The sequence below is a fragment of the Protomyctophum bolini genome (assembly GCF_963924005.1).
Source record: "Protomyctophum bolini genome assembly, chromosome: 23".
NCBI lineage: Eukaryota > Metazoa > Chordata > Actinopteri > Myctophiformes > Myctophidae > Protomyctophum > Protomyctophum bolini.
The window spans coordinates 27714824-27728108 of record NC_137884.1 but is presented as its reverse complement, the minus strand read 5'-3'; the positions used below and the strand labels follow the sequence as shown (position 1 = coordinate 27728108).

The window sequence follows — 13285 nt, the reverse complement described above, 5'->3', positions numbered from 1 at the left end:
GATTCTAAAAATGTCAGTCGTTCTTCGAATTTTTCAAAAATAGCAGACCTACAAGCTCGCAGCGCGCCACTCGGTGGCGCGCTATGAGCTTGTAGATCTGCTATTTTTCAATAGCTAAAGCATAACATGATGCCAACACCAAAATGGGTGCCCGGTCAGAATGGGTTAAAGAGAATTTGGGGGGAGAGAGCAGTAGGCCCAGAGCTCTCTCTATCTCTCTCTCTCTCTCTCTCTCTCTCTCTACTACAGTATATCATATTAGTTTATGCTTTTCCAGCCTCTGTTATGTTATGTCGGGTTGTTAACCCATTCTGGGCGGGAACCCCTTTTGGTGTTTTTAAAGCATTATGTTATACTTTAGCTATTGGAAAAATAGCAGATCTACAAGCTCATAGCGCGGCACCGAGTGCCGCGCTATGAACTTGTAGGTCTGCTACTTTTTTGAAACATCGTGAAAATGTGCCTAATGTTCACAGAGTGAACATTTTAACTCAAATCTTCCCTGGAATAACATATTTTCAGATGGGAGGCGGAGGCATATTTTACATATAATTGTTGGGGTCCTTGACATGAAATATCGAGTATTATATTGTACCACTGATACAGAAAACTGTCTGATTTTGAAGACATTTCTTTTTTTAAATCAGGCCGAAATGGGTTAAAGCTTCACTCGCTGACACTAATGTGTTTATGCTTGGTCTTTACTAGGCTACGCAGGATGAAACCTCCATCACACTGCTCAGTCTCTGCCCTTGTTGACAGTCAGGTATGCAACACGTTGCCTGTTAAAGCAGGCGGTGGGTGGGATTGTAAATTCTGGGGTTCTGTTGTAATTAAGTGATCAGATCTTTTTTGTAAGCAAAGTTCTGGACGATTAAAATAGTGTTAGCGAGCGGTGCAACGAGGACAAGGAGAACATCTGGACCACGCTGGGGCCTGTAGCACAATGTTGTACCAAATGTAGGCCGGCGACCCATTTTGGGTCACGGACCTGTTTTTATGGGTTGCGAGTACACTCGCAAAGAGTACTCTTTTTTCCCCAAACAATGAAATGTCAATAATAGTGAAAATAACAGATATACGCACTCGTATACAACGTAGTGGTGAATTCATTAAGTCTTTTTTGGTTTGGGCACCAGGGAGACAGACACCACATCTACAAGATCAAATTGCGACCATAACTTTGATGCTTTGGTGCGACATGACGACAGACGCGACCAGAGATTGTAGATTGGCTATTTTCAGCATGCAACCAAGTGTAAAATCAGGCATTACGACGCCATCAAGGCCCGCCTTATTATAATGTCATTCAAAAGCGTATGACTAAAACAGATTTAAAATGTTCTGCCAGAATCGACGGGTCGACGTACCATTGGCTGGAGGTTGGGATGAAGGACCACGTAGCCGTTGGGGTCGATGGCGAAGAAGTAACCGTTGGGTCCAAACTGTGGAGAAACGGAGGGAATAACATGAGACCTAAACTACAAACAGTCACTAGAGGGAATAACATGAGACCTAAACTACGAAATTTATACACGTTAGCATCAGTACTGTAATGTCATTGAGTGATGAGTGTAGTGTGTGTGTGTGTGTGTGTGTGTGTGTGTGTGTGTGTGTGTGTGTGTGTGTGTGTGTGTGTGTGTGTGTGTGTGTGTGTGCGTGCGTGCATGGGCGTGCATGTGTGTGTGCTCTTACAGTAAAACGTGGTGTGAGTCTCTCGATATCCTCCAGGGAAACATCAACAGCCATGACACCCAGGATGAGCTGGTTCTGAGATTTCTGAACAACAGAAGAACAGATTTTTTAGTTAGTTTTTAAGTCTTATGAACCTTATGAGGCTGATGGACAACTACAAGGTTTGTTCAACATTTCAACATGGCATTGAAGCTCTAAAAGGCTCTGGACTTCAACACAATCCCAACTGGACAGTAGGACAAAGACGTTTTAATGAAAAACAGTGGATTAAGAACCTTTCCTGGAGGTTTAAACATGTCAAAAATCAGATCGTGAATAGGGGACACATTAGCACATTCCACACCAAGCCAACATGGGACACCAAGCAAGAGGTGTCACTAAATGGGGCATTAGATACCGGGCCCAGGAAACAAAAGAGAAACATATAGGACAGGGACACCTTGAAATATAAATATTAATTAGATGAGCCTGGGGGCTTTTCTTAAAAAAACAGTAAAAACCCAAACAACAAAACTTAAACTTTTTTCTAAACTGGAGAAAAATCTGAGAGTGGTTAGATCAGGCTTCCTTCAGATACATGGCGAATGCACTCATTCCTTGCACTGTGCTTTACATTGTGCGTTGCGAGTGCGACCAAAGTCCTTCAGCGCCCCCACTACCCCCCCCCCCCCAGAGAGGCCCGCTGGTGTTGTTCTTTCCTACATCAGTCAGGCCTCCCGCGGTCCCCCAAAGTGCTGTTTCCGAAAAACGTAAGCGTGGCGCACTACAGTTCAGCTTGAACACTAATTCCCGCGACGATCTGCGGCCTACCGTACCGTGAGTCACTGGACTGACGAGGCATTTCCAGCATCCTGGAGGAGGTGGGTTTATGTCCTGACCTCCGAGGTACAGTTATACTGTACACACTGACTGTACATGTAAAATAATCTCTACGCTCATCTTGAACCAATTAAGAAGCTACCGGATTGTTTGCTCTCTCTCTCTCTCTCTCTCTCCTTATCCCATTTTGCGCAGGAACCCCTTTTGGGTTATCAGCATTATGTTATGCTTTAGCTATTGGAAAATAGCAGATCTACAAGCTCATAGCGCGCCACCGAGTGGCGCGCTACGAGCTTGTATGTCTGCTATTTTTTGAAAAATTGAAGAACGACTGACATAGAAACATAGCTTTTTCAGAAAACTGTCAGGATGTAGAAGAACATTTTTAGAATCTGATCTCAGGTCAGAATGGGTTATCCCCCTCTCTCTCTCTCTCGGTTTGATCTCGGGTTTTTTTATTTCACGTTGCGCGACACGGTTCGATCCCTTCCTTCCTGTGTGGAAGCGCGCGTGGGCGGTGCTCTGACCGACCAGAGGGCGTAGTCGACGGAACAGGAACCAGGATGTAACGGCCACAACAAAAAGGCCCAGATGAAAGGCAGGGGGGATGAGACGGTATAATTGTCTGTATTCATAGGGCATGTTTGATTGGTTTTAGTGTGGTTAACATTATGGCGGTGAGGTTGGGGAACTCAGCCGTAGGGGTCAAATTAAGTGTCAAAGGGGTTTAGTCAGTTGTGTTAGAATGAAGGTTGTAACGCATGTACAGTATGGAAGATAACTATACAGTAGTAGTATTGTAAGACCAAGGGTTCCCAAAGTGGGATAAAGTTGAGATAGATTCAGCCAATAATCATATTCTTTGAGACATACATCCGAGTTTTTGCCACATCTCAAACAAGGGAATCACGTGACCACGATACTCTTCCTTATTCGCTCATACAAGGACATGACGTACATGCGTGTAAGTAAGTAGCCTTGCCGAGCCAATGGCCCATTAGGGCAGGAGCCTATCTCCTGTTTCTGTAGCCATGAGGCCCATAGGGCAGGAGCCTATCTCCTGTTTCTGTAGCCATGAGGCCCATAGGGGCAGGAGCCTATCTCCTGTTTCTGTAGCCATGAGGCCCATAGGGCAGGAGCCTATCTCCTGTTTCTGTAGCCATGAGGCCCATAGGGGCAGGAGCCTATCTCCTGTTTCTGTAGCCATGAGGCCCATAGGGCAGGAGCCTATCTCCTGTTTCTGTAGCCATGAGGCCCATAGGGGCAGGAGCCTATCTCCTGTTTCTGTAGCCATGAGGCCCATAGGGCAGGAGCCTATCTCCTGTTTCTGTAGCCATGAGGCCCATAGGGCAGGAGCCTATCTCCTGTTTCTGTAGCCATGAGGCCCATAGGGCAGGAGCCTATCTCCTGTTTCTGTAGCCATGAGGCCCATAGGGCAGGAGCCTATCTCCTGTTTCTGTAGCCATGAGGCCCATAGGGGCAGGAGCCTATCTCCTGTTTCTGTAGCGTGAGGCAGCTTGATGTACAAGTACACCCCCTGGACATGACACTAGTATGTCCCATTCCAACCCTTGATGCTGAGTGTCAAGCAGGGAGGCACTGGGTCCCATTCTTACAGTCTTTGGTATGACCCGGCCGGGGAATGAACGCCGACCTCCCAGTCTCAGGGCGGACACTAGTCTAACCACAAGGCCACTGAGCTGGTACATATGTGTAGTCAGGAGAATATAACAGTTATAATCTAATATGACGTAGATGCTTTCCCGGACTGAGTGGTGAAAGAAGTAAGACTGTAACACACCTTGATGCCTCTGTCCTTGTCAGCTTTGGTGACCGTCTTGTTGAAGACGGGCAGCGTTCCGGTTATCACCAGACCCAGTTCCTGACGGGAAAAACACACAACGTACGTCTTCATCATACAAACAAAACACACAACGTCTTCATCATATGAACAAAACACACAACGTCTTCATCATATGAACAAAACACACAACGTCTTCACACATACAAACTAGAGCTGTGGCCTGAAAAGGTTGAGAACCACCAGACCAGAGCAAATAAACACATAACACATGGGGCTGTATCTTGCGTGTCTTAAGTACCAGGTCTTATTCCCTAACTTGAGTAAACTAGACCTGGAGGCGTGATCAATGCTCTTTGAACACTCAGAATAGCCAAATGGCATTGATCACGCCTCCAGGTCTTTAGTTTACTCAAGTTAGGGAATAAGACCTGGTACTTAAGACACGCAAACTACAGCCCATTGTATCTAAAATTGTAAATGACTGTATATGTAAAGGGTTGAGTTTGATATATGAATTCATATATTATGTTTGCGTCCTCCTGCCCTATATTCAAATCTCGGGTAGGTATTTACCAGATTATAGCTTTAAAAAAAATGCAAGAACTACAGCACTTTTTTGTTTTGTTTTCTAAAAACGCAAAATACATTTCATGGTTCGAAGGACACGTTTTAAATCATCCTCCGCTCCCAAAGCCCCTCTGCTGTCAACAAACACCCACAACACTGGTTTACGTTTGCGCGCACGCACGCACGCACACACACACACACACACACACACACACACACACACACACACACACACACACACACACACACACACACACACACACACACACACACACACACACACACACACACACACACACACACACACACACACACACACACACACACACACACACACACACACACACACACACACACCTTGCTGATCTTCAAGCTCACATGTATGTATACACATACATGTATACACACATGTATATCTGCTATTTTCAGTGCGAAACACTGATTTGTAACCGAATATATCTTCTTTTAAATGTTGTTGAGTTTGTGTAAATCTGACCTTTTTGAATCCTGCAGCTGACAAATAACCCAAAGTATGAAAGAAACTAACACTAAAACTAATAAAAACCAAACAAAAACCAAGCGTAAAAAACTATAGCAAACCCACTCTAAAAACTAATGAAAAGTAACCTGAATTAAAACATTCAAATAAAATAAACCAACTCACTAAAAACTAAACTATAATGAAAAACCCCAAAGTATTTAATTATAACCTTGCCCTGTAAAAGTAGTAATAATAATAATAATAATAGCTTAAATTTATACAGCGCTTTTCTAAATACCCAAAGCGCTTTACATAATAGGAACACTAGGAACAGACTTTATTAAGAAAAAAAACCTAAAGCAAAACATAACAGCGGTCTTGATATCGGAAGGTCGCTAGTTCGTATCCCCGGACCGGCACGTTAAAATTACCACCGCTGAAGTGCCCTTGGACAAGGCATTGAACCTCTACCATGAAATGTTCTATGAGCAGGGCCTGGCTGTAAACAAGTTATTCAGCTTAGTCCAGTTACCCTGGGTAAACCTAGTACCTTTCCTTTCCTTTTTACAGGGTTAAACATAGAAACATAGAAGGCCCGGCCTGTCCCCCCAGGTGCGGTACTTGGCCTTGTGGACCTTCAGGAAGGTTGGCTTCACCGGACCTGTATTCTCTACTGTACTTGTGGGGAACATTTGGACCCTCACAAGTATAGTAATACCTAGAACACACACGCGTGTGACCTACAGGTCTGCAATATGCATTGTGTGGTTAATGCGTGTAACATACCAGAGCGTCCCAGTAGACGTTGGTCCATTGAACCTGCTTGGCTCTCCTGTCCGCTCGGACCATCGGTCTGCCCAACACATCAAGGTACTCCTGTTGGAGGGGGGGGGGGGGGGGGGGGAGAGAGAGAGGGAGAGAGAGAGAGAGAGGATTCATATCACGCCAACGTCCCCACCCCAACGAGAGAGAGAGAGAGAGAGAGGATTCATATCACCCCACAACGTCCCCAACCCAACAAGAGAGAGAGAGAGAGAGAGAGAGGGAGAGAGAGAGAGAGAGGATTCATATCACCCCACAACGTCCAGCCACAAGAGGGTGCACAGAACACCGTCACGGACTTTGAGAAGAAAGTGACCAACATACAGTAGAATAAACGAGGTAATTTCCCCACCTGTTCAGAATCGCCTTTTTCTTTTTTTATATATATTTTCTTTTTTATATATATTTTATTGCTTTGAATGTTTATCTGAGTTTTTCTTTCCTAATAAAGTTGTTTATTTTCCTTTTGCCTTAATTTTTTTCCTCCTCTCCCCTGGTAAATGGTTAAATGGTAAATGGTGCATTTATATAGCGCCTTTATCCAAGGCGCTTTACATAGATTGTGCCTTATATTCACAGATTGCGGTGGAAGCCATGCAAGGTACCAACCAGCACATCGGGAGCAATCTGGGGTTCAGTGTCTTGCCCAAGGACACTTCGACATGTAGACAGGAGGAGGAGCCGGGATTCGAACCGCTGACCCTTGGATCATTGGACGACCTGCTCTACCTCCTGAGCCACAGTCGCCCCCCCCCCTGGCCCCCAGAGTAATACATAAGAGAGCTATATGAAGCAATATATAAATGCTTGCTCTGGGGAGAAACCATCAGGTTACAAATTAGTTTAAGATCCTGTGTCTACTGTCTGTAGGTGAGACATGACCTTTGAAACGATCCCTAAATGTCTCAATAGAAGAGCAGGGAGACAAAACATACTTAACATACTCTGTACTCTGTAATACTTAACCTGTTTATAGAGTCCCTATTTTGGGGGCATTTTATTAGAATCTTTCACATATTATTTCTTCTCACATAGGGAAAATAGCAGATCTGTAGTTTTGCTATTGGTTGTATATGACATAGATTAGAGCTAAAGTTGTTCATGTATATGCGTGTCATGTACTGTACCTGTGTGTTGATTCTGATCGCCCCGATGGATGGGATTTCATAGTAATAACCTGAAAGGAAAAAACAAACACAAAAAACAAACATTGAGAAAATGACACCTACTGGTCGACAACTAGCTCTGCCTGAAGCTGCAATATCTGCAATATCTCTCGTGGGCAAGCAGATATTTGACTCTTGGCTGAGCAGTAGATGTCGGGTCTCCCATGTAGAAGACACCCCTACATTCCTACATGGTCTCCCATGTAGGAGACACGTGTTTAAATTCCAGATAGAACATAACAGTTATAGATTGCAGCTCCAAAGTTGTTTTAAACACGGAGGCAACATCAATCAGACAGACGTGAAAAGGGAGTAGATGAATGATTCAGTGGAAGCATAACTTGCTGACCAATCCTTATGGCTTCGTTGCACAACAAACCTCTATATAGAAATGTCTATTGTGAAATATAGTGTATATTTCACAACAGATGATATAACGACATGGACACAAAGCTAATCTACTGTAGCATGTACTGTACTATACCAAACGCTACAATAATTTATTTATCGATTTGTTTAACTTGATTTTATTGTCCACGGGGATATTTAGTGTGGATGTCATGCTCTCATGCCCTCAGGTCTTATCTTGAGGTAGAAAAGAACCTGCAGATGTCAAAATGGAGAATTCCACAGCAATCAGCAGGGCTGGACCGGGCATTTTCCCGGTGGGCCGCGATCGTAGGGGGGGCCGCCATGATTTAAAAAAAGGGTTGTTTTTTTGACAGGCAGGCAGGCCAATAGGCGGCAGGCCACCAGGAAAGGTCTGGGCGTGCTGCCATTCTGCCAGTGCCATCATGATAATGTCACTGTACCTGTATCAGTGAGTGACAAATAAACCCTCTACAAAGGGTTGTGTAGTTAGTTGTCTGTTGGTTTGTATAATTTATGTTGTTCTGTAAAAGTGGTGGTATTATTAGGGCTTGTTTGTTTGTGTGTGTCTCGACGGAGCGGGCGGTAGAGTTTCTGCTATCTGAGTTCTGGTTGTGGTGGGTGGGCCGGCCGGTCTGGGCCAAATTCACGCGAAAATGCCCGGGCCGAATTTTTGTCCCAGTCCAGCCCTGACAATCAGCACAGTCAACGTAGCACGGATGTTTTTTTTGTTTGTTTGTTCTAACATTTTTAGCTTGTTAGTTGTTAGTCTAGCTAGCATAAAGTAATGCCTAGCTTAATGTACAGTAGTACCGTTGTTGTTGCAGGCCATCCACTGGATGGGTCCTTTGTCGTAGTTGTGCTGACCCACTGAGAATGTAAAGATACGGACCTGTTGGACAGAACACATTTAGAACTGGATTAAACAAAAGTGTATTCTAAACACAGCTATGTTATTGTTGTGAATGAATGAATGAATTACTTTATTCTGTGTCGACCCATCATTTGGTGAATGAATGAATGACTGACTGACTGACTGACAGATTTTATTCTGTGTCGACCCATCATTTGGTGAAAACACAAAAAGATGTTACATTCACTTCCCAATAACTGAAAGATGCACAATTTACACAAAATATCATAATTGATAACACAAAAGCCACAAATGATTATATCACTAATAAACTGTACGTGATATAATAACATATTATATGTTCTCTTTGTTGGCTTATCCCAAACTTTCCCGAGGTAATCAGTAAATGTAAATACTGTACCTTGTGTTCACAAAAAAATGATTATGTCTGCATCACTTTAATATATTATATAGTCTATATTTGTTCAGTAACAGATCTCCATCCTCCTCTCTCCAGAACTTTAGTAAACGGAAAATGGATTTTCAGCTGGGGATACCAATTTTATCCAATCAAGAGAGAGAAGTCATACAACAACAAGATACAGGATAAACAAGTAAAAAAGAAAGAAAAGACAATTGGAACTGGAACACTATACATTTGAAGCTGATAAATGATCTTGTCTTCTTCAAATTTGTGTGTGCGCGTGAGTGCGTGCGTGCGTGTGTGTGTGTATGTCGTTTCCAGCCCTACCTTCTTGTCGGCGTTGTAGGTGTCAAAGATCTCCTTGGCCCGCTCCTCTCCACCGTCGGTGAACAGCATGATGATTTTGTTACAGTTGGCCCTCGACACGTTCCCCTGTGAGGACAAACAATAAGCACAGGAAAAAGCACAAATAATGAATTACATTTTTATAGCGCTTTTCCAGGTGCTCAAAGCGCTTTACAGTTTACACTGGTTCATTCATTCATACACTGGGAGGTGAAGCGGCGAACAGTCGACGCCAGCGTCCTCACTTCCCTACATTCACACACCGACGGTGGCGAGCTCACACCGACCGACTCACTGGAGGCAACGTAGGGTTCAGTGTCTTGCCCAAGGACACTTCCAGATGTGGACAGGAGGAGGAGGAGGAGCCGGGATTCGAACCGCCGACCCAGGGATCATTGGACGACCTGCTCTACCTCCTGAGCCACAGCCGCCCATACAAGATAGGCTCATGAACGATAAAATATATTTACACCTGGGAGCCACTGAACCCTAACCTTCCTTCAGTCAGTCTATTTATAGCCAAACTGCAGCATCTGGAGATTTAAGGGTTCATTTTACAGACAATATTAAACCACTTTTAACCACGCGTCCCTTTGTTGGGTTTCCTTTTTTTCAATGTTCACAATTTTCCAATTTTTCATTGAAAAATAAAAAAGAGAAAATAAATTAAAAGTCAAACCGAAATGACGAATGGTTGGAACGTCATTATGGGCGAAAGCATCTGATCAGTGAGTCCCCGGAATTGATTCTTGTCTCAATTTCATCTAGTTTTTTCCCCCAGAAAAATATTAAAGCACTGTGCATGTGCAGATGTAAATGCTTGTAGATCGTCTCATTTCACTACTTTAAAGACAAGTATAAAATAGGGCTTATGTCATTAGATCAAGAACTCTGAGCTGTATATACTTAACCCATTCTGGGCAGGGAACTATTTTTGAAAAAAAGTGAAAATGCAGCACAAATCTTTGAAAATATATATATTCTTTCAGAAGACCTTCTTATTTTATTTTGACGTCGGGCCTAAATGGGTTAACCTTCTAGGTGATGATCTATTTGACATTTTTAATAACTCATACAGTCAGGCATACAGTATGGACACAGACAAGGATAAAACTATGCAACTACTCTGAAAGACTGCAGTCTCTAATACGACCAAAAGAGGGAGACAGAGTTCTTTAAAAGCCTTCAACAGAATCCATTGGGTTTAAGTTACTCATGAAAGGATTAGTCTTTTTTTGATTAAAGGCAGTGGATACATGCTAATAATAATAATAATAAATAATAACAATAATAATAATAATAATAATAAAGGCATTGTATACATGCTAGAGGAGCCTCTAGGCTGATTTGTGTAGTTTCATCAACACAGCAAAATTATTATTTTTTAATCGACAGTAGTCGTTGAAAGACTGTTTGCTTGTCTAGGAATGCTAAGGCTTTGTACACACCTACACAACAAATGTTCGGTCCGTGTGTGATGTCTGATTGCTGCTCCAATTCATTTTCAATGGGAGTCACATGGTTTGACCAAACATTTTTGTTTGATGAGGGGGGGGGGGGGCAATCAGCAATCAAACACAAATGTTTGATCAAACCATGCGACTCCCATTGGAAAAGCATTGTGGTGGCCCAAAGAAAACGACCAAACATTGCTTGATTGGTGTTTGGTACGTGTGAATGAGGCCATAGAACGCACACGCTGGTTATGACTTAAGTTATCAAATAATTGCAGTGGAGTAAAAAAAGTACAATATATATATTCTTTAATAATTTTTATCCCACGATTTTGTAACCCATTTCTCACCCCTGTGTCAATCATCTAATGTGATCCTGGGCTCTACACACCCTCCACCAACCTAGTCCCCATATATGGGGGACTTGAACTCATGCTTCCTTCATGCCTGAGTGTCCAAGTTGCTCCTTTACACCTGACAGGGGGGAGTTTCCCTGGTTGGACGTATAGCGTGTGGAAGGAACACGTTATTCCAACCAGTTCCTTTCCCCTCCATCAGGCGCCCCGGCTGGCCAGGGGGAGGCAGTTTAGAGACCAGGATTACTGCATGTTTTTTGTGAGAGTACCTACCCTAGGGGACACGGGGAGAACATGTGAGGGTACCTACCCTAGGGGACACGGGGAGAACATGCAAACTCCACACAGAAACCCCGCCTCTGGTGTGGGCACTGATGACGTGGAGGAGGAAACACGCCGCCAGCACCCACAGCACCCCGAGCGGGAATCGAAACCCAGGACCTTCTAGCTGTGAGGCGAAAAGTACAATATTCGACACACATCCAATTGGACGTACCGGTGCCAGCTGTTGGAAGGCCAGCTCGAAGCCGCCCCGGTAGTTGGTGGTTCCCTTGGCGGTGATGTTCTGCACGGCGTCCTTCAGAACCTTCTTGTTGCGGACGTTGGCCTGCACCAGGTGCTCGAAGCACGCCACCGGCGTGGCCTTGTCGCTGAACTGGGAGAGAAGGGAACAAGGGGAAAGGAGGGATGACTGGGTAGGCGGAGGAGGAGGAGGAAGGGAGAGACAGCCAACTTGCATACCAGCTCATAAATGCAAGGATTCTCAGCATATGGGGTTGGGGGGGAGGGTAGCCTGGGCACCATTTCATTTAGGGTATATGATCCTGTCGGGAGCGGATGATATCGTTACGTCATGTTGTAGTATTGTTTTGCAGTCATCAGGATGATATCGTTACGTCATGTTGTAGTATTGTTTTGTAGTCATCAGGATGATATCGTTACGTCATGTTGTAGTATTGTTTTGTAGTCATCAGGATGATATCGTTACGTCATGTTGTAGTATTGTTTTGTAGTCATCAGGATGATATCGTTACGTCATGTTGTAGTATTGTTTTGTAGTCATCAGGATGATATCGTTACGTCATGTTGTAGTATTGTTTTGTAGTCATCAGGATGATATCGTTACGTCATGTTGTAGTATTGTTTTGTAGTCATCAGGATGATATCGTTACGTCATGTTGTAGTATTGTTTTGTAGTCATCAGGATGATATCGTTACGTCATGTTGTAGTATTGTTTTGTAGTCGACAGGCAGCAACTTCCTTTTCCCTCGAACCGATTTTTCTCAATAAAAGCTACAGGCTACGAGAGCTTTTATTGAGAAAGATCGGTTTGAGGGAAAAGGAAGTTGCCGCCCTGTTGTTCCTGCCTGTCGACTACAAAACAATACTACAACATGACGTAACGATATCATCCGCTCCCGACAGGACTTTTGAAACAGAGACCAGGCTTTCCTCCGAGGTGGTGGAAAGCCTGGTGAGGCGAGGGTTAATGGGGTTGGGGTGGTTGGGGGGTGGCAGGCGGGTAGGGGGCTTCGGGGAGGACAACCCCATATGAACAGAGCGGTAAAGGTGATACTGGGGGCTCCGCCATTAGACTCGATTCTAATTGGCTCCAACGAGCGAGCGTCCAATCGTTTTTTTTTGGTTGTTCTACAATCTACACCTCGTCCCGTTGTGAGAAATGCATGCATTTATGATTTCTATAAATCACTTTCGACCTCGCGTTACAACGATCTGGCGGTGACAATGTGGTAGATGACAAAGAGCTCGTTAAGAGAGGTCACAAATGGCCAAAGCATTTGACTCGTTATACGCCTCAATAATATGCATTAACCCATTCTGACCTGAGATCAGATTCTAAAAAATGTCTTCTCTACATCCTTACAGTTTTCTGAAAAAGCTATGTTTCTATGTCAGTCCTTCTTCGATTTTTCAAAAAATAGCAGACCTACAAGCTCGTAGCGCGCCACTCGGTGGCGCGCTATGAGCTTGTAGATCTGCTATTTTTTGAAAGGTAAAGCATAACATGATGCTAACACCAAAAGGGGTTCCCGGCAAAAATGGGTTAAAATGGTACAGACCGAGGGAGACTGGAGGGTTGAAAGGACAAGAGGAAAGGATGTGAGACA

At 43.9% G+C, this 13285-nt stretch overlaps 1 protein-coding gene across 2 annotated transcripts in view; it reads right to left on the bottom strand.

The window, feature by feature from the left end:
- The window catches only part of LOC308311203 (voltage-dependent calcium channel subunit alpha-2/delta-1-like), an 89555-nt gene that overhangs the window by 55390 nt on the left and 20880 nt on the right, over positions 1–13285 (bottom strand). For both annotated transcript variants that reach the window (XM_080757810.1, XM_080757811.1), the window contains exons 8-15: positions 11652–11810; positions 9328–9432; positions 8537–8615; positions 7316–7365; positions 6153–6242; positions 4316–4396; positions 1696–1779; positions 1371–1445 (exon numbers count right to left, since the gene is read on the bottom strand). In XM_080757810.1, coding sequence (XP_080613936.1) covers positions 1371–1445; positions 1696–1779; positions 4316–4396; positions 6153–6242; positions 7316–7365; positions 8537–8615; positions 9328–9432; positions 11652–11810 — 723 coding nt within the window. The remainder of the gene's footprint in view (positions 1–1370; positions 1446–1695; positions 1780–4315; positions 4397–6152; positions 6243–7315; positions 7366–8536; positions 8616–9327; positions 9433–11651; positions 11811–13285) is intronic.